Genomic DNA, 24002 nt, shown 5'->3' with positions numbered 1-24002 from the left:
GCTCTGCAACAAAGAGAAGCCACTGCAATGAGAAGCCCGTGCACCGCAACGAGGACCCAACACAGCCAAAAATAAATACATACATACATACATACATACATACATACTAAAAAAAGGGAAAAAAAGGGTCAACTATATAAGAATGGAACTCTGGTCACAGACAAAGGCTTAATTTCAAATTAATAAGATCAATAACCTATTAGAAAAATAGACAAAGGAAATAGGCAGAAAAAGAAAAGAAATTTAAAACAGTTCTTAAACTTTATGAGAATATTCTCATCTTCACTTTTTCAAAAAAAAAAAAAAAGCATATTTTTGTTACTTGGTGTATCCAGAACCAAACTCTTCATCTCTCCGTTTCTTTCCACCCCATACAGGATCCCTCCTTGTTGCTCAGATGTAACCTGTATCTGAAAATATGTTGGACAGCAAATTTTCACATAAAGGCTGTATTCCATCATCCATCCTATTCCATTTAAATAGGAAAAATAATGCTTTCTCAGACCATTCAAAAACCCCAAACATGACCAAAATACTCAAATACCTATATTTAGAAAGTTAAAATACTATTTTATTATTTAACATTTAATGAACTGAATAGTATGTGGTGATTTTGTATGTTGTATGCAACAGATTTGTTTTCCTTTCTTCACTGTAGTGAACAGGTACTGTAGTGGAAATAGTGAAATAAAGATATATAATTATTTCATTGAGACATAATAAATGCAAATAATATTTAGCAAAATTGTTTTTTTGATTGATTATTTACCAACTGAAGAGTTGCCTCAGTCAGGTTTGGGAGCCGGGAGGTGGTGGCTATAAGTCACCACCATTGCTGTGTAGTGGTAGGCGAAGATGAACACAGGTAAGCAAGAGTAAGCTGGTGAAGGGATGAGCGAAACATAATCAAATACCTGTTTAAACAACATGAGCACAAGAGTGAATTCTGTTGAGATATCACAACTCACTCTTTTCTCACTAGGACTCACATGCAGCTTATCCATTTTTGCTGGTATATATGTGCATATTCACAGTAGCAAGTTTCTATCCAAATAGGTTTGGAGTGAAAAATGTTTAAAGGTTGTTAGAGTAAATATTCAGGTAGGGAGAGTAAGATGTTAAAGGATACTAGGACAGTTCTTTTCTTTACCATTCTGCAGGAAATACAGACCTAGTCCTAACCTCTTTCTAGTCTGTATTCCATCAATTGTCACATCCCTGTGTTCCTCTTCCTCTACCTATCTCACAGCTATTCTTTCCTTTTCGTTCCAGGTGTCAGTCTAACTCAGATCCTCGTTTCATGCCTAGCCTGGCAAAAATCTCCTTTCCCGTGGGGGCTTTACACCTCCAAGATATTTATTCCTTTCATTGTTAGAGGATTCCTTTTATGAAAGCTTGTTTCTCCACTATTAAACCTTTACACCTGTATTTAAGACTCTACAGTTGACTCTGACCTGTTTTCTATTTTGTTCACCCTTTTGTTCTAACCAAATTGATTCTGTTGCTGTTCCTCCACATTAGCCGTTGCTGCATTGGATCTTCCTCATGCTAGTCCCTCACCTCCATCCTCAGTGTCTACTCACCAAAATATTATCTGTCTCACTTGTTGAAGCACTGTTTATAAGAGTAGAATTACCAACATTACATATTGTTTACTATGTGCCAGACATGGTTCTGGGGGCTTAATATATAGTACTTCATTTAATAGTCACTACAACTACTAGATAGTATTTTCATTCCCATTTACAGGTGAGTGAGGCACAGAAAGATTAAGTAACTTGCCTGAGGTTGTATAGCTAGGAATGGACACAGGACTACTGAGCAGATATTTTAAAAAATAAGAAAGTTCTTCCCATGTAGTTACAGGAGTATCTGTAAGACATATTAAGTGACGAAAGAGAGGTGCACAACCGAGTGTATAGTATGCTACCATTTGTATTAAAGCAGTGGGGAGAGGTGTATTCATATTTATTTGTATGTATATAAAATGCCTGTGGGAGGAAGGACTAAAACTAGTAGTGATTGTCTGTGAGGAGGGGAAATGAGTGGCTGAAGGCCTAGACTGGGAGGACAATTCTCTTCAGCACACGGTGCCTTAATTTCTTTTAACTTTTTTTTTAACCATATGAAAGGGTTATTTATTCAAAAAAAATTAAACAAGAAAATATTATCTATGTTTTGAAGGCCAAATTCATGTGTCTCCTCTTCCATGAACCTTCACTGATTCCTCAACCAAAATTGGGGTGCTTAGGATTGTTTATATTGCTGTGGAAGTTTTGTTGGGCCACTTATGAGGCCTTTAAATATTATGAGTTCTTTGTAGTCAGAGCCACCTTCTACATAGCTCTCTGACACCAAGAGCAACAGAGAGAATGCCTCATAAAAAGTAGCTGTTCAAGGGAAAACTAATGCATAGAAATCACCTGGAGTGGAGATAGCCAGCTGACTCGGATCTGACATGAAGGGACTTTTGAGGTATAATAGAAATGTTCTATTTCTTGATTTGGATGGTGGTTACACTAGTATACATATCATCAAAATTTTAAATGTGTGTATTCCTTTTATTGTATGTAAATTATACCTCAGTAAAACTTTTGTTGTTCAGTACTTCTCACAATTTTGTGCCTAATTTCACATTGCTTTATTCACTCTTCCATAGTTCTGAAACACAGACAACACTGGGGGTGAAAGGAAGTGAAGATTCATCTTGTAAGCCAATATTTTCATCTCTCCCTGAAACCAACATTTTAAATGTGGTCAAGGTAGGAGAAAACTCTTTTTTGTATGTCTTTAGCACAGAGCTGGAACCACTTAGTTTTTTGCTTAATGGTTTTAAAACAAAATCAGGGACTTCCTTGGTGGTCCAGTGGTTAAGACTCCACGCTCCCAATGCAGGGGGCCCAGGTTCGATCTTAGTCAGGGAACTGGATCCCCGCGTGCCACATTGAAGATCCCGCATGCAGCAACGAAGATCCCGTGTGCCACAACTAAGACCCAGCACAGCCAAATTAAATTAAAAAAAAAAAAATTTCACTAGTGTTTTACCATGGGATTTCTAGTCTCTGAAATTTCTTAGCAATAATCTTCATATTAAAGGTTGTTTCTGCTGTTTTATTTTTGTTTTATTTATTTTTTGTTCTGTTTTTTGGCCGCACTGTGCGGCATGTGGGATCTTGGTTCCCTGCTTGGAGTCTTAACCACTGGACCACTAACCCTAACACAAACCAGGGAAGTCCCTTATTTTTGTTTTAATATTAGGAACGAAAGGGAACTTTGAATCAGTTATGTGATTAAAATAGTTCTAGGAATACCTTTACCAAGAAGCTTTTTGCTACTAGTAGTTTTGAAACCAGTAATTTTTTAGAATTAGAATATATGAAGAAAAAAATTGTTACTTACAGTATAACTTAGTGACCAAGAATTAATAACATTGTTAAAACATTTTTAGTGGCTGAATCAAATCAATGATATTGAACTGTTAAGAAAATTTTGAAAATTAAAAATGGGGAAGAAAATACTTATCAAGTCAACTATTAACATGAGTATTTCTTGCCTTCTTTTTCCTAGACAACTGATGTTTCAATTTCTATATAGTTCTCTTTTGCATTTTTTGTTGAAAAGTTTTTATAATGTAAACTCTTCAAGCAGAATATATCTCCTTAAGTTGTTTTGTCTCTGATATGTGTCAAAGTTTCTAGGCTTGTGTACATCTATACATCCGGAAGGTTACCAGGATTGTGAAATAATGTTACTGATTTTAATGTTGTTTAAAATGAGTCTGGAGAAACAACTGAAACAGATTCCTCTAGTGGACTTTCAAAGCCTCCTGATAAACCTGATGAAAAACATCAGAGATTGGAATACAAAGGTAACATTACTTAAAATTTTAATATTGTTTTTTGTATAGCATCACAATTTGACTTTCATAGTGCATGCAGAATTGAAAGTTTCTAACCTCAGTTAAGATCTTCAGCAGATGAAAAATAAACTGAAGAAACGACTGTCTGTGCTGGCACTGTATTTAAATTCATGAAACTGAATCTTTTCTAAAACTGCAGTTAATTCATTCCACAAAAAATGTGTTATGTTTACTGGGGATTTACTGTGGGCCAAGCATTAATGCAGGTGCTAGAGATAAAGCTGTGAAGAAGAGCCCTTGCTCTCCCAGCACTTCTCTTCTAGTCAAAGGGTTAGGTTATAAACAATGTAAATGTGGATTATAATATCATGTTAAGTTGTAATAAGTGCTACAAATTACAATAAAGCAGGACAAGGCAGGGATGCTGTACTATTTCATATGAGGCAGTTAAGGAAGCCCTTTCTGAAGTGACCTTTGAACAGAGACCTAAATGAAATGGTAGAGTGAATCATACATACAGCAAGAATTTGAGTTGAACTTCTGCAGCCATTGGTGGTAAACATGTATAGTTTTTGTTAGGTTTTTTAAAATTATATTTTTCAGCCTTTTTTGGTGGAAAATGTCAAACATGCAAAAGTAGAGAGAAGAGTTTAATGAACCCCTAAATACTTATCACCCAGCTTCAACAATTATCAAGACATAATCAATCTTATCTCTTACCCTCATCCCATACTTCCCTTCCCTACTCAGGGATTATTTTGAAGCAGTTCTGTTAGACTTTAAATACTGGAATAGTTGAGGATTCCTAAAATTCAAGAAATCCCAGGTCAGGAACATGTATTATCTTGTGCAACTCTCATTATATACCTTTGGAAACTGGTATGTGTACTTAGATTACTTTATTCTTCGAAGGACTGTTTAAATACAGATAGATATGATGTAGCACAAAACACAAAAGCCAAATGAAATTCTGGTAAATATTCAGTCTATTCTAGAGTTTAAGATAAAACTGAATATGTGTACTCCATGCTGTTTCTAAAAATGAATGCTTTTTATAATAATGCTTCATTAAGAAGGGATGTGGATGATCTGTTAGATATTTGATTCCACTGACCTATTTGAAAAATCTTGCTCCCTGTTTGTTTTCAGGTGCCTGAACTCTGTCTGGCCATAAATGAACTCTCCAGCCATCCCCACAACCTTCTGTGGTTGGTACAGCTGGTCCCTAACTGGACATCACGTGGAAGGTATTGAAAAGTGAGAATTAAACACTAAGAAAAATGTGTGTTTACATTAATGAAATGCTTTTAGGTCCTTTATTTCCTTTAATCATTCCTTGAATGTTAAATCAGAGTCTTTTATTTCATATTCAGTTGTGGGAAAAGGCATTGACAGCCTGATTCTGATACTTAGATCAGTTTGTAATATTCTTGATTTTTGATTTTAGCTTATCTGATAACTTAATATAGATAGCATATACCATGAAAATGAATCAGTTTGTTTTTTGTTTTTTGTTTTTGCTTTTTTTTTGGCTTTAGTAAAAAGAAATCCCAGCAGTAAAATAGATTTTCTAACAGTAAATCATCAGGGTCAAAGATAAAGGCTCTTAATGGTTTTCCTGAGCTTCAGGCAACTTTAACTTTGTGTACAAATATTTTACATGAAAATTTTACTGTTCTAGTATAGCTTATATATTCTTGTATAGCCTTCTCTTGAAACATTAGCTATGTTTCGAATTAGAAGAACTTCTTTTGGCAAACTTCATTTGCTTCTTAAGCAGTATTGATTAAACACATTCTAAATATTTTAAAATTCTAATTCCAGGCAACTGAGACAGTGCCTCAGCCTAGTGATTATTTCAAAGCTTTTGGATGAGAAACATGAAGATATCCCTAATGCGAATAATCTGCAGGTATAAATAACATTTTTGTTTTCTTTTTTATCTTTCAAATTCCTAGTACATTTCTTTTTATTTATTTATTTATTTTTGGCTGTGTTGGGTCTTCGTTTCTGTGCGAGGTCTTTCTACAGTTGTGGCAAGCGGGGGCCACTCTTCATCACGGTGCGTGGGCCTCTCACTATCGCGGCCTCTCTTGTTGCAGAGCACAGGCTCCAGACGCGCAGGCTCAGTAATTGTGGCTCATGGGCCTAGCTGCTCCGCGGCATGTGGGATCTTCCCAGACCAGGGCTCGAACCCGTGTCCCCTGCATTAGCAGGCAGATTCTCAACCACTGCGCCACCAGGGAAGCCCTTGTTTTCTTTTAATAAATGGGAGAGCTAGTGATGTGTAGAGAAAATTGATGGATCCTACGTCAAAAGTACTGAGGTTAGAGCCTAACTCAGGCATAATACTATTCATGTAATCTTTAGCATGGTACTTAACTAATGAGACCCTGTTTCTTTATGTGTGAAATAGAGACAGTATCACACCCTCTCTACCGCACAGGATGGTTGTGGACAATTAGATGAATTAATGTATAAAAAGTACTGGGAAAGGGCTTCCCTGGTGGCACAGTGGTTAAGAATCTGCCTGCCAATGCAAGGGACACAGGTTCGAGCCCTGGTCCGGGAAGATGCCACATGCCACAGAGCAACTAAGCCCGTGTGCCACAGCTACTGAGCCTGCGCTCTAGAGCCCGTGAGTCACAACTGCTGAGCCCGCGAGCCACAACTACTGAGCCCACGTGCCACAACTACTGCAACCCGCGTGCCTAGAGCCTGTGCTCCGCAACAAAGAGAAGCCACCGCAATGAGAAGCCCGCACGCTGCAACAAAGAGTAGCCCCCGCTCGCTGCAGCTAGAGAAAGCCCGCGCGCAGCAACGAAGACCCAGTGCAGCCAAAAATAAATAAATAAATAGATTTATTTTAAAAAATAAATAAATAAAAAGTACTGGGAGAGAGCTTCCCTGGTGGCACAGTGGTTAAGAATCTGCCTGCCAAGGCAAGGGACACAGGTTCAAGCCCTAGTCCAGGAAGATCCCACATGCCACGGAGCAACTAAGCCCATGCGCCACGACTACTGAGTCTGTGTGCCGCAACTACTGAAGCCCGCAAACCTAGAGCCCGTGCTTTGCAACAAGAGAAGCCACCGCAATGAGAAGCCCACGCACCACAACGAAGAGTAGCCCCCGCTTGCCACAATTAGAGAAAGCCTGCACGCAGCAACGAAGACCCAATGCAGCCAAAAATAAATAAAATAAATAAATTAAAAAAAAAAAAGTACTGGGAAAATCATAATGTGCTATATAAATATGACATTATTTATTTAATTAGTTCACCTTGTCAATGTTAGCAATTTTTTTTTTTTTATAGCTACTTTATTTATTTATTTCTTTATTTTTGGCTGTGTTGGGTCTTCAGTTCGTGCGAGGGCTTTCTCTAGTTACGGCAAGTGGGGGCCACTCTTCATCGCGGTGCAGGGACCGCTCTTCATCGCGGTGCGCGGGCCTCTCACTATCGCGGCCCCTCCCGTTGCGGGGCACAGGCTCCAGACGCGCAGGCTCAGTAGTTGTGGCTCACGGGCCCAGCTGCTCCGTGGCATGTGGGATCTTCCCAGACCAGGGCTCGAACCCGTGTCCCCTGCATTAGCAGGCAGATTCTCAACCACTGCGCCACCAGGGAAGCCCCAGTGTTAGCAATTTTATCACAAGATTAGAAATTGCAGAACTATTAAACATTAATTGCATCTTGTACCTATTTTAATATTAAACAGTCTTTAAATTATAGAGCTTAAATGTGGTTGCCCAGTAGTATCATGTATATATGAGTGTGTATAAACATGTCCTGTAGAAACCCCACAATGAGAAGTCCTGAAGGCTTTTTACAAGCATAATAGCACTAATGGGGTTATTCATAGTTGAATCTGAAAATTCAACACAGAACCTGATCTAGATGTGGTGTTCTTGTTTGAATTGCAGTTCAGTACAAGATAGTCCGTTAGGTCCTACAGATTAAGAAAAAAAAAGTGAATAACATAGGGACTCTGACCTTGAAAACATAATGTAGTGGTTGAAACAGAATTAAGCAACCATTGTGGTACAGTGTAGCAAGAACTGTGATGGAAGTATGCACAAGGTGCTGTGGGACAGAGAGATTGAAAAGGACAGCTGGTTTCTACATTAATAGAGTTGATGGTAGGTTTCATTCTAGATTTTTTGGGGGACTACACCTGAGCCACCAGGGTAATTAGCAAATAGCTCTCAGTCCTTTCAGTGATATTTACTGCCATCAAAAGAGAATTCTTGGACTTCCTTGGTGGCACAATGGTTAAGAATCCGCCTACCAATGCAGGGGACACGGGTTCAAGCCCTGGTCCGGGAAGATCCCACATGCCGCGGAGCAACTAAGCCTGTGCTTCACAACTACTGAAGCCCGCATGCTTAGAGCCCGTGCTCCGCAACAAGAGAAGCCACCTCAGTGAGAAGCCCCACGCACCGCAATGAAGAGTAGCCCCCGCTCGCTGCAACTAGAGAAAGCCCGCGTGCAGCAACGAAGACCCAATGCAGCCATAAATAAATAAATAAATTTATTTATTTAAAAAAGAGAATTCTTTTCAGAATTCAATAATGCTACTCACGGGGAGGAAGATTCAACTCTGCTGCCTTTCAAATAATTTCTCAAAGGAAGTCCTCCCTTTGACCTCTATTGTAATGCCATTTGGTCTCCTCCTTAAGTTTTCATCCTCAATTACAAGTACTAAATCTTTAATATCCCTTTTAGGGAATTCCCTGGTGGTCCAGTGGTTAGGACTTAGTGCTTTCGCTGCTGGGGCCTGGGTTCAATCCCTGAACAGAGAAATAAGATCCTGCAAGCGGCATGGCACAGCCAAAAAAATAAAATAAAATAAGATCCCTTTTAAGCAACTGGGGACTTTTTTTTTTTTACTCTCATTTTATTGCAGTGAAGTTTAATAGTACAGAAAAGTCACATGACCTTGGTGGGTCATTTGGGGACTTTTAAGTAAAGAAGTGAATATCACTGGACTATAAGAAGCTAAAGGGGCAAAATCAGAGAAGGCAAAATGAACAGAGGACACACTGAAAAAAAAATAGCCTAAGAAAGAGCAAGTGTATTGCCTAGTATTATTCAGTGTCTCCTCTTTCTTTTGATAGATATCAGTTTTGCATCGCTATCTTGTGCAAATGAAGCCTTCAGATTTGTTGAAGAAGATGGTCTTGAAGAAAAGGGCTGAACAACCAAATGGCACTATTGATGATAGTCTTCATTTGGAACTTGAAAAGCAGGTATCCACGGCTAGATCATCTCAAAAGAGTACATATGAGCATAACCAATGACAACTTCCTAACCATAGACGTTTCTGGGTTTAGAGACTAGATACATTCTAGCAAACACAATTATATAGTGAATGACATTTTTGTTTATTGCTGTCATGAAATTCTTCAGTTAACTTGAGGATTTAGGTAAAAGGATGGTTGTTGGTAATTTAATACTGGGAGTATTTTTTGTAGCCCTTTACTAGGGCAGTCGTGAGGTGGTAAAAGGAATGCACTTGAGTTAGAAATCAGAAACCTGGGATAAATGCTTGGCTTTTCCTTACTGACCAGCTCAGTTAACTTTAACAAATCCTTAATCCTTCCTAGGCAGCTTTCCTAATGCATAAACTGGGATGACATGTATTCTAGCTAATTCATGGGTGTTGATTTTATTCATTTCTCTACCAGGCATATTACCTGACCTACATTCTTCTTCATTTAGTCGGTGAAGTTAGTTGTTCTCACTCTTTTTCTTCTGGACAACGGGTAGGTATTTTTTAGTGTTTTTTGTTTTTAATAAGTGTCACTCTTGATGGAATAAATGAACATTCTTTATATAGGAGAAAACTTAATAAAATAACTTATCAAGTTACCTTTTGATTCACTATAGAAATCCCAGTGTACACTGGAAAGAGAGAAGTAATAGTAACCTTGTAGCCATGTCACTGACAAAAATTATTTGTCTGCACATGTTCTGTTTACTGGAGTGGAACTTAACTGTGATAACTTGGCAGTAGTGTAATACATTAATAAGATATCAAGATCACCAAATACCAAATGAGCTAGCTCTTAGCTGGTTTCTTCCCATCTCTGCTCCCACTCCACTTCCTGTTTCTTTAGAAATAATGTTTGCCTTCAAAATTAAACTGATGGTAAGTCAGGCTACTTCAGATATGCATTTCTAAATTATCTCCCCATGTTAAGATTTTCATTTTGAATTATTTTATTCTTCCTGTCCTATCATGTTCCATACTCCTGGGGAAAGTTCTTGTTTAATTCTTCATGTTTCACACCTTAGGTAATCCAACCCCTGTTTAAAACTTTGTATCTCCTTAGGCATGATCAGAAGGACACAAGACTGGTTCATGTCTTTTTATAAACACTGCTGTACATAGAACTATGTTTGCTCTCCTGATTGGAACCTAACATAGTCATCTATCTGTTCTTATATATGGTCTTTACATTTTTAAATTATTTTTTTCTGATTAGAAAACAATCAAGGATTATTGCTTTAAAATTCAATTATTATAAAACCATATAAGGTAGAAAGTGAAAGACTTTATAATCCAGTGCCCTCCTATAAATTTCTCCATAATTTATGCATATACTAACATAATTATTTTTTTAATGAGGTCATGTTATTCATATTATTTGCAACTTGTCCTTCTTTTTCCCCCACTGTAAATTACTGGCACATCTATCTAATAACTGTAGTATTTCAAAAACCTTTATGGATGAACATTCCTTTCTGTGTGATTACATGAACCTTTGGAACCTTTGGAAGCATTACATGAACCTTTGGAAGCATTTCTCTAGGGTAAATTCCTAGAAGTAGAAATGCTAGATCAAAGGTTATAAATTTTTCAAATTTTAATTATTTTAAAATGGTTGTTATCACATTTCCCTCCCAAAGAATGTCCATTTACATTCTCGCCGTAGTATATTGAACCTTAGTATATATATATATGAGTGTGACTGTTTTGGACCATACACTTCTAAAACTTAAGACACTTAATTTTTCAAGGAACTACCACTAAACCTCCTTTTGTTCATAGAGAAAAAAATAGGTTAGCTGTTACTTGAATATTTCATTAGAGAATGTGTTAATGGAAAGACTCTTAAATTTCTAGGCACTACTTCACAGTCTGAATTCTAAGGTTGATTTTCATTAATGTGCCTTAATACATAGCAAAACAACCTTTATTTTTGTGTATATTTTATGCATTAACTAGCAATAAACCATAACAGTCTTACTGTGTGGCAGTTAGTACTTTTTACTGATATGACTGCTATTATGTTGGATGGTTAATATCAGAAATTGCTAAGGTAGATTTTTTAAAATGATTGTTAGCTGTTCTAGCTACATGATCTTTTCTTTGTTAATTTGTAATGCTTCAGAGTTGTTTTCATCCCTTGCATTTGTTTTGCACAGAAACACTTTGTGCACCTCTGTGGGGCTTTAGAAAAGCATGTTAAGTGTGATATTAGGGAAGATGCAAGACTGTTTTATAGAACTAAGGTAAGTGTGTGTTTTTCTTACTTATTGTTAGTTTTTTGTTTGTTTGTTTAACCTTGGTTTCATTAATACTTGAGTAAGAAAAGCATATAAGCCTCTCATTAAGAAGGAACATAGGGCTTCCCTGGTGGCGCAGTGGTTGAGGGTCTGCCTGCCGGTGCGGGGGACGCGCGTTCGGGCCCTGGTCTGGGGGGATCCCACGTGCCGCGGAGCGGCTGGGCCCGTGGGCCACAATTACTGAGCCTGCGTGTCTGGGGCCTGTGCTCCGCAGGGAGAGAGGCCTTGATAGTGAAGAGGCCCGCGCACCGCGATGAGGGGTGGCCCCCGCTTGCCACAACTGGAGAAAGCCCTCGCACAGAAACGAGGACCCAACACAGCCAAAAAATAAATATAAAAATAAAATAAATAAATAAATAAAGATTACTATTAAAAAAAAAAAAAAAAGAAGGAACATATAAGATTAGAAATATGACTTTCTCCTTTAATAACAAATTAACCTCTACTAAGTACTTCTAGCTAGATTGAAAGTAAAGGAGGGGAAAAACTCTCAAAGCAAATACATTTTAAGACAAGCCGAATAGAAAAGCTGAATATATGAGTATGGAGTTAGGAAAGCAACTTTGGTATTAATAAAACAATTTGACGATTTTTCCTGAAACAAAACAGGTTTTTCTGGAAACTTTTTCTTCTAAGGATTTTTTTTATTCTAAATCATCTTTTAGCTTTTGTAGTGTAGAGCCGATCCATTCTTGCCATTTGTGTTTGGATAGTTTCGGCTTTGTAACTTTATATTTTACATTAATTAGCTGTAAAGGTCAGATATTTCAACAATGCTCATTTAGATTTAGTATCTGTATTTATTTTACTAGATTTAAGTTAAATAAAAAATGAGCAACTAATGAAATTGTATCAGATTGCAGATTTTCAAATACATGTAGGGGATAGCTCTTTGCCTTAGAGTGGAAACTGTAGTTTCAGAAGCACATTCTTTTGAACATTAAAGTTACTGGCCCATAGAACTTGGTGGTAGTGGCTACTGCTGACAGACGTGCTAAGTAAGGGGGACCACCCAAGGTTTTTGTTTCTTAAAGCCAAGAGGCTGGGCATAGACTGCTGCCAGGGCTCCTCTTACTTAGAGCAGAGAATGACACAGAGGTCTGTGGCAGTTGCTTTCAGGGGATGGTCCTGCTGAAATAGATGAATTGCATGCTTCTCCACAAGCATCTGGTAGAAAAGGTGGTGATTGTTTTAGAGAAACTGAATCTGCTGAACTCTAAATGGAGAAAAAAGCAGACCTTGAAATTTACTTTATAAACTTAAAGCAACTATAAAATTCCTGACCTGTTTAAAACATTTTGTTGTGACTTCCCTGGCAGTCTAATGGTTAAGACTCTGCGCATCCACTGCAGAGGGCATGGGTGCGATCCCTGGTCAGGGAACTAAGATCCCACATGCCGTGTGGCACGACCAAATAAATAAATTAATTTAATTTAATTTAATATTTTGTCAAGCAATTATGTCCAGGAACTAACTGAGAGTCTCTAATGTGGTAGGAGTTTAACACAGAGACTTGCTAAACCTCCAAATACAGGAATAGATCAGGTATTTAAAGAGGATTCATAGTGTAGTCTACCTTTGAACAACACGGATTTGAGTACTGATTCTGTCCAAATTGTTTCAGCTTCCTGCCCTTGGGTGAGTCATTTATCACTTTCTTTGTTTTTGAGGCAGAGAGAGCAGTATGATTTTCTGCTGTGCGGGGGCTTGGCACCACTAACCCCCGCGTTGTTCAAGAGTCCACTGTACTTTGCAAAAACGTAGAGAGGCTTAGCATTGAATTTTGGATCTCCTAATAGTGTGAAAAGGAACAAACGACAACCCTTTTTTGTGGCCTTGAGTCTTTCAAATAGAACTTGGAAGGCAGGGAACAGCCAAAGCTTTGGGTCCTGTAACAAAGGCCACTCTTCAGCATCCCTTTGTGGGTGTTCAAAAGACAGCAAGTTGAAAATATGTGTCTTGAAGGCAGGGAGTATGTTTTTCTGGATGATCTTTAGTAACTAATGGGAAAATGGAGTCCTAAGCATTCAGTATTTTAGATATGGTGATGAAGGAAGGTCTTAGTAATCACTATGACTTGAAAGCCCCTCCAGAAGTTGAGTTTATTCTCTCTTTCTTAACAGAAACCACATTGAGTTGTCGGGTGTGGGTCTGTCACAGCTATGAGGTCTTTTGTATCAAGCATTAAATTGTTTTGCTCTGATCCCTTTTCCCCTTCTTGATATTTTTAAGGTAAAAGACTTGGTTGCCAGGATACATGGAAAATGGCAGGAAATAATCCAGAACTGTCGGCCTACTCAGGTGTCGTTTTATTAAACAGTTTCATTTATTCTCAGTAGTTTTGCTAAATATTATTTCTTCATACTATTCAAAAAAAGCATGACAGAGCACTTGCTTCTAGGTATCCTAAAATGAACTGAAAGCCCCAGTATAATATTTTATGTATGTTTTTAAATTTTTGTTTGCTCTTATATTCATTAATTTATTTCCAAAGGTGTTTGACCCCATTTTAAAATGTTACATTGCATCAAATGGAGGTTATTTCACATGGAGTATTTTTCTTAATGTCTTTATTAAGATAAAATTCACATACCATTCATTTCACCCAAAGTGTACAGTATTTTTTAGTATATGCACAGAGTTGTGCAATCATCACCACAATCTAACTTAGAACATTTTTGTCACTCCAAAAAGAGATCACATACCCATTAGCAGTGACTTCTCATTCCCAACCACCTGCACTCCCGTCCCTGCTCCACGCCCTAGGCAACCACTAATCCACTTTCTGTCTGTATAGAGTTGCCTGTTTTTCATATTTCATACAAATGGAATCATATATGATGTAGTCTTTTATGACTGGCTTCTTTTATGTAACATATTGTTAAGTTAGTCCATATTGTAGCATGTTGTATGTCCTTTCTATTGCCAAATAATATTTCATTATATGGATATATCACATTTTATATATCTGCTTATTAAATGGACATCTGAGTTGTTTCCACTTCCTGGCTGTTACGAATAATGCTTCCATGAACATTTGTGTATAGGTTTTGGTGTAAATGTATGATTTCAAATGAAAACATTTTGGGCATATACCTGGGAGTGGGATTGTTGGATCATATAGTAATTCTGTGTTAAATGTTTTGAGGAACTGCCAGACTGTTTTCCAAAGTGGCTTCACTGTTTTACTTTCCCACCAGAATGTATGAGGTTTCTAATTTCTCCACATTCTTGCCAACACTTGTTATTATTTGTCTTTTTGATATAGTCATAGTAGGGGGTTGGACATGGAATGTCATTGTGATTTTAATTTGCATTTCCCTAATAACTAATGATGTTGAGCATCTTTTTATGTGTTTATTGGCCACTCATATAGCTTCTTTGAAGAAATGTCTGTTCAAATCCTTTGCCCATTTTTAAATTTTCTAATTTTAAGAATTTTCCATGTGTTCTAAATACAAGTCCCTCATTAGGTATATAATTTGCAAATATTTTCTCCCATTCTGTGTGTTGTCTTTTATTGTTTTGATAATATTTGTAGAACAGAAGTTTTTCATTGTGATGAAGTTCAGTTTTATCTTTCTTTTTCTTTTGTCACTTAGGGTTTTGGTGTTATATCTAAGGAGACTTTCCTTAAGAGGGGCATTGTTTAAACACCTGATGTTAAGTTTGCCATCCTGCTTACTTACAAACCAACTAATATGGGATTGTCTAAAATGCTTCTCGAATTTTATTTATTTTTATTTGCCATCCTGCTTACTTACAAACCAACTAATATGGGATTGTCTAAAATGCTTCTCGAATTTTATTTATTTTTAATTTGGCCACGCCATGTGGCTTGTGAGATCTTAGTTCCCAGACCAGGGATTGAACCTGTGCCCTTGGCAGTGAAAGCACAGAGGCCTAACTGCTGGACTGCCAGGGAATTCCCTGCTTCTCAAATTTTAATGTACATAGGCTTCAATAAGGAACTTGTTGAAATACAGATTTTGATTTAATAGATCTGGAGTGTAGCCTGAGATAATTCTGCATTCCTAACAGGTTCTCAGACTGATGCCAATGCTGCTGATCCGGAGACCATACTTTCATTAGATAGGGCCTAGAAGTTGCTCATATTTTATATAAAAGTAGCAGGAACCTGAAGATTAGTTAAGAAAAGCAGTCTCGCTGTGTTATGACACTTTGACTCTTTTGCTGTTGGTGTTCTTCATAAGATAGAGAAGTCTTTGAGAAATCTTAAGTTAACGTTTTGTTGTTCTTGTTTTAGTTTTTAATCTCAGTAGACTTTTTTTTTAGGCCTGCCATTTTTGTTGATTTAACATTAAAACAGAAAAGAATTTAATACCAAAACTTTGTATTAATCAGCTTAACAGGGACTTCCCTGGTGGTCCAGTGGTTAAGACTCCGCACTCCCAATGCAGGGGCTCCGGGTTTGATCCCTGGTCAGGGAACTAGATCTCGCGTGCCGCAACTAAGACCCGGCACTGCCAAATAAATAAATAAATAAATAATTTTTTAAAAATCAGCTTAACGTTTTACTTAATCTTTTTAAATATGTCCCTCCACATGTGTGTGTTACTGAGGAAAACATCTTGTACTTACTTATACTTTAAAAAAATTTTTAGACTATAAAACGTGAAACTTGAATCTGATTACCGTAAATTTTCAGAGCAATGTATAATATCAAGACTTTATTGGGCTTCCCTGGTGGCGCAGTGGTTGAGAATCCGCCTGCCAATGCAGGGGACACGGGTTCGAGCCCTGGTCTGGGAGGATCCCACATGCCACGGAGCAAATAGGCCCGTGAGCCACAATTACTGAGCCTGCGCATCTGGAGCCTGTGCTCCGCAACAAGAGAGGCCACGATAGTGAGAGGCCCGCGCACCGCGATGAAGAGTGGCCCCCGCTTGCCACAACTAGAGAAAGCCCTCGCACAGAAACGAAGACCCAACACAGCCATAAATAAATAAATAAATATTTTTTAAAAAAATCTATTAAAAAAAAAAAAAGCAGTTCTCTTAAAAAAAAAAAAAAGACTTTATTACTTTCATTATCAAAGCCCATTGTCTGATGATTAGTGGTTTTATAAGGATTAATTCATAATCTGATTTTCCTTTATTCTGTTTTTTTCCCCCTTCCCTTTTCTAGGGGCAGCTTCATGACTTCTGGGTACCAGATTCTTAACAGGAGTTGCAGCAGCAAAATTATGAACCAAGAGAAATTCAATAAGAGCCTTTCCTAAAGGAGTAGAAAGTAGTACAGAACCCAGTGGAAGGCTAAGAAAATGTTCAGCAGATGTGCTACTTGAATATCTAGTATGAAGCTGGTAATGAAGAAATTGCCATTTCTGAAGCAGATACGAAATGCGATCTGCTTAAAAAGGCAGCCGGCCTTTTAAAAGAGCAGAATCCCATAACAAGAGGGGAGGGGTGGAAGCAGCTAATAGTTGCATGTCTAACCTTCCCCTGTTAACTCTTGTTAAATTGTAAGCCAGTTATCTTTTTTGTTTGTTTGTTTGGATTGTATTTGCCGCACTTGGATAATCACAGAAAGGATGTAAGAAAGGGTTTGGATGAACTTGAGGAGATGGACATGGAAACCAAGATCAAGTTCCAGTTGGTTTAATTTTCCATCTTGGTTATTTTACGACTCAAAGGGAACGCTTAGAACTGAGTTTACTAATAGAAAGGATAAATCTCTTCTGTTACTCCTGTAAACCACTGGCGGGTTTTAATCCATGCATTTTTCTTGGCTATTCAAGATTATAAATCTGTTGGGTTTTTAAAATACATCAGAACAAACAGTTGAGAGACAGAAGTTTGGTATATTGTCAGATCCCCTTAAGGGGAAGAGTTTAAGCTATAAAATAGTGTCTCTGTTTTTATTCCAAAACATACATATGCAGTTTGTTTTGGATTTTCTTTAAGTGCATATATATATATATATATATATTTTTAATACTGGTTAAATTTTAGAACCTTGGCTAAATCTTAGAATTCTGGCCCTTTGTAGCCATATTACAGAAGTCTATATTGTAAAACCTTAAAGATCTGGACAAGTTTCCAAAAACCTTACTTTCATGAGTATATAACCTTGGCAGAGACCTGAATGGCATTTATTCTTTGGTACACTACGCACGCGTGTGTATGTGTGTGTGCGCATGTGTGCTTGTATTTTAAATTTGTTGCACTTGAAAACCACAGCTGCTCTAAATTCTTAAACACTGGAAAGCCATCCTTTGGTTTAAATGGTGGAGGGTTAGTAGAAGTGCACATGCTGGTCTTAGCCTAAGGGCCTTTTGAAGCCTTAGGTAGTAATAGCCTCTTACTAGCTAACTGAAAAATTCTTTTGTTGACTGAGTGTCCCTTTTAGGAGGGTTTGTTTCTTGAAAGATAATGCCAGCTTTGTTTTCCTTTCTTTCAATATTGACTTGGATGACACTGCTCTCCTGAGCATTCCGCTTCCTCCAGTTGTGAGGGAAGGATGATGGAGGGGAAGGGAATTGGGCTTGACGTTTATGGTTTGAGAGGGGAGAAAATAAATTTTTAAAAATAGCTTTCTACCTCTAAATTGAGGCTTAGGAGTAAAAACCATTTTATCTTAAATTTATCATTTAAAATAGTATCTAACTTTTGAGCCCATGTCAAGCATTGAGCAGTTAGAGACTTTATAGGGAAGACTAAATTAATCCAGTTCCCAAGAACCCGGGCTGAATGAGGCTTCAGGAGTCAGACCAACAAAAGTTTTATTCTGTGTTGAGTTTACTGGTAAGAATATTATTATCTTGATACTACCTCTCAAGGGTATTGTTAGAAAATGCCACTTATGGTTAATGAGATAGATACAAAGAGTTATATTGACAGAAGCTTGAAACTCTGGCATCTATCTGCCCAACGATGGGGGCTTTCACTCTCTGTAATTTAATACTTTGTAGATACATTATTTGTGTGTAATTTTATAAGTGTCCATATTTTTCTCATTTTGCATTGTGTAAAGTGTACAATATCTCAAAGTATAAAATACTGCTTATATTGCTTGTAATTACAGTGTGTAAATATTTTCTAATTGTGTACATTGACAGGGGGACAAGTGGGTTATTCAGGTTTTTTTTTTAAGTGACCCTTTTGTATTGCAGTTTCAAAGGATAACTGCCCATCAAATTTAAAACCACTCTGATACATTTTTATTTAGCAGTTCCAATAAGAAAAGTCTCTATTTTTAATTGTCTTTCTCCATTAGAGAAAAATACTTCATCTGTCCCTTTAAAATCAATGGCCAAACATCAGTTTGGACCCTTGTATTTATGACTTTGGTAGGTGTCTTTAGTCTCCAGGTCATATTCCAGCCAGTATTTGCATTGGGGTTCTCAAAAATTTTTGTGAGTCTCTTTAGCACAATTAGCCCATGGTTTTTCTCCCAAATTAAGTATTATCCTTTTCCCTCTGAGTCCCCATGCTTTGTCTCCCTCCTGCTGCTGTTGCCCAGTGAATGGGATGGTAGTGGGGGAGAATATGTTCATTGCACAGAGAATGTCAGGCCACTTTTTTGGACTTGGCAAACAAAGCTTGCACTGAGTGGTGGTGTGTTTGGCAATATTACTCTGCCAAAAATCACCTTGTCTAATTTTCTGGATATGTATGTCAAACTTATTACCCTTACTGCAAGCTGAAAAATAAGGTACTTGTGTTTATGCTTCTGTGTGTAACTGTTTGCCTTTTCTAAACTGCTTTTCTTGTTATCCTAAAATATAATTCTGTTGGTTATATCATGTTAAATGAAGAGGCTTTCCATGTACAAAATGCATCTATGTAGCAGTAAAGTAACAGCATTTGTACATTTTCTGTCTATCTCCTGAGGGCAATGGTGCCTTTGTCACCTTTTAGAAGGCTGGCATTTTGTTTTTGTTTTGAAGTACAAGTAATAGCTTGCTTTGGACTTCACAAAAATCTCCCCAGATGTAAAAGGAAATGGTGTGTTGTCATCCAGGCTCAGTTGGAGCATTTGTATTTTTATTTCTGTCAAAACAAGTATAGTTGGTGGGGACTGGCCAGTAATAATGTGTGGAGTCTTTAAACCAAGAGTAGTTTTGAAATTTAAAAAAACAAAAATTTAAGAGGTGACCCATTAACAAGTGACTGAGTTGGAGAATTAGGGGAGGACTGTTCTGGTTTGTCTCTAAGGAGACAAGTTAGGGTACAGGTGGCTTGGGCATGTAGAGCATGATCTGCAGTTATTTCTTATTCATTAACAGTGTTGGTGCACCTCCTTATCTGTGTGTTTGTTTTCCCTGGGCAGTCCTATCAGCCAGTTAATCCACCAGCTTTTACGAAGTTTACAAGTAAATGCAGATTTCCTTTTTCTTTCCTCTTTTTTTTTTTTAATTTTATACTATTTACATCTTGTTTTAAGTCCTATGAATGTATGTGTCTGTTATTAAAATGGCTTTTTCTTCACTTTGGACATGTGTTTAGTAATATTTGTTTGGGAGTGGGGATGGTTAAGTATCTGGAATGTCCTGATTCTTCCCCTGCCCCACCTAGTTTTTAAACTGATTTCTTCCTTTCTTCCTCTTGCATTGGATTCTCCAGTCAGTTTTTTAGCTTGAGGTTTCCTGTTTCTGGAATACATAAAGCCATAGTTGTACATAGTTCACTTTTATGTAACCCACTTAATAATTTGCTGCATACTTTGCAGTCAGGAATTTGGTAATCTCATTTTTAGATTACCTCATTCACTATGTCCATTCAACAACTGTTGAGTACCTACTGCATGCTAAGCACTCTTTTTAGGATTCGGTGGTAAACAACACAAACAGAGCTCTCATGAATCTTACTTTCTGAAATCCAGGTGAAAATATTTTCTGTTATTAGGCAAAGGGGACTGGAAAAGAATTCCCTCGGCCTGGCTCCCTTGTTCTAGACCTCAGGGCAAAGAAAGGGGAAGCCATACAGTGCAGAGGCAGAGCTTAGGACCGCTTCCAACCTGCCAGGCAGATACAGCTCTGGATATGCCAGCTGAGAGGAGACATAGGTTGAGACCTCCTCACAGGAGAAACTGTTCTTACGAGCTCAAAGAAGGGCTAGGCATGGTTGCCAGAGGCTTGAGTTCCAGAACCATGCCAGTATTTCTTTCTCCCTTCTGACAGGCTGGTTAGGAGGAGACCAACCCGCCTGTGAGCACTTTTCTCCAGACGTGGGATGGAGGGGTAGGGGGCAACAGCCTAGGCAAAGCAGAGAAATTGCCTTAAATACTTACTGGGAGACAGGCAGTATAGCCTTTACAAGTTAAGGGCCTTGACCTTGCCCTTAGTCCTGACCTCAGATCCCAGATTCACCATACCAGCCATGTGATCTTTGACAAGTTACTTAGCTCCTCTGAGCCTTAGTTTCTTCATCTGTTAAAAGGAATAATAACAGTGTCTACCTCAGGATTAGTGAGGGCTAAATAAGCTAATTCATGAAAAGTGCTTAGCAAAGTGGCTGGCATATAGCAAGAACTCAATAAATGATAGCTGTTATTATTTAGCTCTACTTTGAGGCTCTTCTCAGATGACAAAATTGATCTTGGCACTTTGGGGTTCACTGACATCTGAGCAAACCATATCTCTTAATATTACAGTGTATGTGTGATTATTCCTTCTGATACAGGGACCTCCAGAAGCTGCTCTGTCCAGCTCTGTCTCTGCTGGCAAAAAATTGTGATTTTTTTTTTTTTGAACCCAGCATGCTAAAGCTAAGAAAGGAATGGTGGGTGGTGATTTTCCATCATTTGTGGACATGTCCTAACACTCCCTTTTCCTTGCTAACCATTCCCCAGGCTGGAGTCAAGAGAGGGCAAACCAGAAGGCCCAGCTTTGGGTCTGACTCCAAGACGACTGGCTGGGAGGAAAACTTAACAGGCAAAACAGGCTTCTGAGGCACAGTGGGACAGACTACAGCATTATTGCACTGGTGATAGTGCCTACAGAAGAAGCACCTCAGCTGTATGTGTGGCCAAAATAAAGATCCACACCACCTAAAGGGAGAGTACTGGGCAGACCAGAGCTGGAGATGGCAAAGTAGGAACAGAAATGCTGCCACAGTGAACAGGAAGCAGGACAACTTGACTAGGCCAGAGTTCTCTTGCCTCAGGGAACCTCTGCTCAAGTTTCAGGATTTCATACCTACCCCCTTCACCTAGGATCTCTGCTACAGTGAGTAAATGCTCTGTGCAAAGCCTGGAGCCAAACGCTGGTGTGTAGGTGGCTGAGGACAACCAGCACTGCCCTCTGCCACTCTTACAGCGGAGTTAGGGAGAATAGCCTAGCAAAAATAAAACCCATATTTGTGTTCTGTGTTTCTGAAGTACACCAGAAGGTTTTCAAATGGGATCCTCTCATAGCCACCCTATGAAGCAGCCAGGGTAGTGACTTTAGGGGTAAGTAACAACCCACTCAAAGAACGACCTTCCTATGTCCCAGGATACAGAGTCATGGCTAGGTTAGGATTAACTGCTTGGTTTGATTTTGAATCTCTTTCACTGTCACTATCCCCTCATTCGTATTTTATCAGCTTGATTTGTAGAGAGGAGTATTATCAATCGAAGGGGCTTCCTATAGAAAGTTCCATTAATTGCTGTTACATCTGATCATTTCATTAAGTTCAGAGATTGAAGTGGGAGGACAGCAGAGAGAAATGGATTTGGTCTGAATCTATATTATCAGAGATAGCGAAGTGACTGCCCAGCTACAGTTTAGCAAGTGCCATGCTGGAACTCAACACTGTGATTTGTACATTCCGTTCATTTGAAAATGTGTGAGGTTCTGAATCGGCCATCAGAGCACCTTAGAGGAGAAAGGCTTGCCTCGTAGAGTGTACGCAAGTGGGATGCCAAACCGACCACCAAGTCACTTTGGCCTTCTTGCCACCTCCTGAGGTATCTGAGGTTGGCACTGAGTTCTGTGAGAACATGAGGAGCTGTGTCCCTTAGCCCACTGGCCCCCTGCAGTTTAATTTCTCTCCTGTTTGGTACCATGGGGCTAGCAGTCTTCCTGCCCTCCCTCCACTGTCCCCCAACCCACTTTCCCACAAGGACTGCAGATATATTTTTCATAGCCATGTCTCTCCTGGTCTTCCCAGCTTGGACTTCCTTACTCAATCCATCAGCTCTTTTTTAGGATTTTTTTCTGTAGTCTTTTCTGCACTACTTGCTGACTTTTCCCTTCTGTTTCCTACTAGGAACCTTCTCATCTCATTAAATCAAACTCACTTTCCTCTTTCATGCCCCTTCCCATCTGCCTACTCCCCCAACACTCATCTGTGCACAAACTTGCACACTTCTGCCTTTGCTCTGACAATTCCCCTTCAGGTTTACCCTGCTTCCCTCTTCTCAGGCTTTTCCAGTCCTGATTTCAAGGCAAGTTGCTTAACCCCTTAGAGCCTGTTTTCCAATCTATAAAATAGGGCTATTAATCCCTCAGGGTGGAATGAGGCTACAATGAAAAAAAAGAAGTTGGACACTCTTTGTAAAAGTTTGTGTACATTTTATTTATTTATTTTGGAATCTTAGTTCCCCAACCAGGGATGAAACCTTTGCCCCCTGCAGTGGAAGCGCAGAGTCTTAACCACTGGACTGCCAGGGAATTCCCTGTGTATACTTTAATATAAACATCTCTCCCCAGCTATCTCCCCCTCCACATACACACACATCCTATTTACAGAGTGCTGGGGTGGTGGAAGTGTGACGTGGGCCCTGCTGTCTAGCAGTCTGCAGTCACACACAACCGCACAAACTACGAGACTGTATGTGATGAAGTGCCAAACTGAGCTTTGGGGAATTCTGAGAAGAGGGATGACATGTCTTTCCCAGGGTCCCTTCAGTTAAATAATGGCAGCTACTTTAATCCTGTTCACTCTCTCTCAGGCCAGTGCTCATCTGCCTATTCCCCCACCCCCTGCTCCTCCAGAGCTCAGACTCTTAGGCAAATGTGATACTGTTACCTATGACCCTGTGGCCCTCATCATTTTGGTCTTATTCTTGGGCCCATATCAATACTGTCACGGATGAGAGAGGGAGGATCAGGCCATATCATGGCTAGAGCTCAGGTTTGATTCAAACCCTAGAGGGGGATTTAATAGGTGGTGGGAAGGAAGCATGGCCTGAGTTGGGGGGAAATTGCAGGGCCAGATGGCATGGGAGGACTACCCTAGCTGAGTTTAAGGGAGTTGGGGAATTGATTCTGAGGAGGCTTCCTAGATTGTTGCTGGGTAAGATGATTAAGCCTAGGCAGAGCAGGATATTTGCCTAGGAGGAGCTCACTGTAAGATCTGGAGTAAGAATGATATTCAAGATGAGCTGTAAGGTAAGGAGCTGAGTGACCCAGTCCCCGAGGAGGTGAACCCCAGTTACATCTAAGATTTGGTTGAGTGGATGGGTGCAAATGGTTGTGGCTTATTTAATCAGAAAAACAGCATTTTCTGTGTGCACTTCTGGTCAAGCTGTTATTTCATCCCTCCAAGCCTGACCCCCTTCACCTCCTCAGACCTCAAGCTGAAAGAGCAGGCGGCTGGAGACCCTTGAGCTAGGAATCAAGACACT

At 38.9% G+C, this 24002-nt stretch overlaps 1 protein-coding gene across 5 annotated transcripts in view; it reads left to right on the top strand.

Annotated features, from left to right (window-relative positions):
* SLF2 (SMC5-SMC6 complex localization factor 2) overlaps window positions 1–19886 on the top strand; it is a 42541-nt gene extending 22655 nt beyond the window's left edge. For all 5 annotated transcript variants that reach the window (XM_007187331.3, XM_007187330.3, XM_007187333.2 and 2 more), the window contains 9 exons: window positions 2660–2762; window positions 3692–3868; window positions 5009–5106; window positions 5684–5771; window positions 8972–9103; window positions 9542–9619; window positions 11286–11372; window positions 13659–13727; window positions 16575–19886. In XM_007187331.3, the coding sequence (XP_007187393.2) occupies window positions 2660–2762; window positions 3692–3868; window positions 5009–5106; window positions 5684–5771; window positions 8972–9103; window positions 9542–9619; window positions 11286–11372; window positions 13659–13727; window positions 16575–16610 (868 nt within the window). In that variant the 3' untranslated portion in view covers window positions 16611–19886. The remainder of the gene's footprint in view (window positions 1–2659; window positions 2763–3691; window positions 3869–5008; window positions 5107–5683; window positions 5772–8971; window positions 9104–9541; window positions 9620–11285; window positions 11373–13658; window positions 13728–16574) is intronic.
* Window positions 19887–24002: the final 4116 nt, after the last annotated feature.

Source organism: Balaenoptera acutorostrata, chromosome 16 (assembly GCF_949987535.1).
Source record: "Balaenoptera acutorostrata chromosome 16, mBalAcu1.1, whole genome shotgun sequence".
Taxonomy (NCBI): Eukaryota; Metazoa; Chordata; class Mammalia; order Artiodactyla; family Balaenopteridae; genus Balaenoptera; species Balaenoptera acutorostrata.
This window is presented reverse-complemented; position numbering and strand designations above follow the sequence as displayed.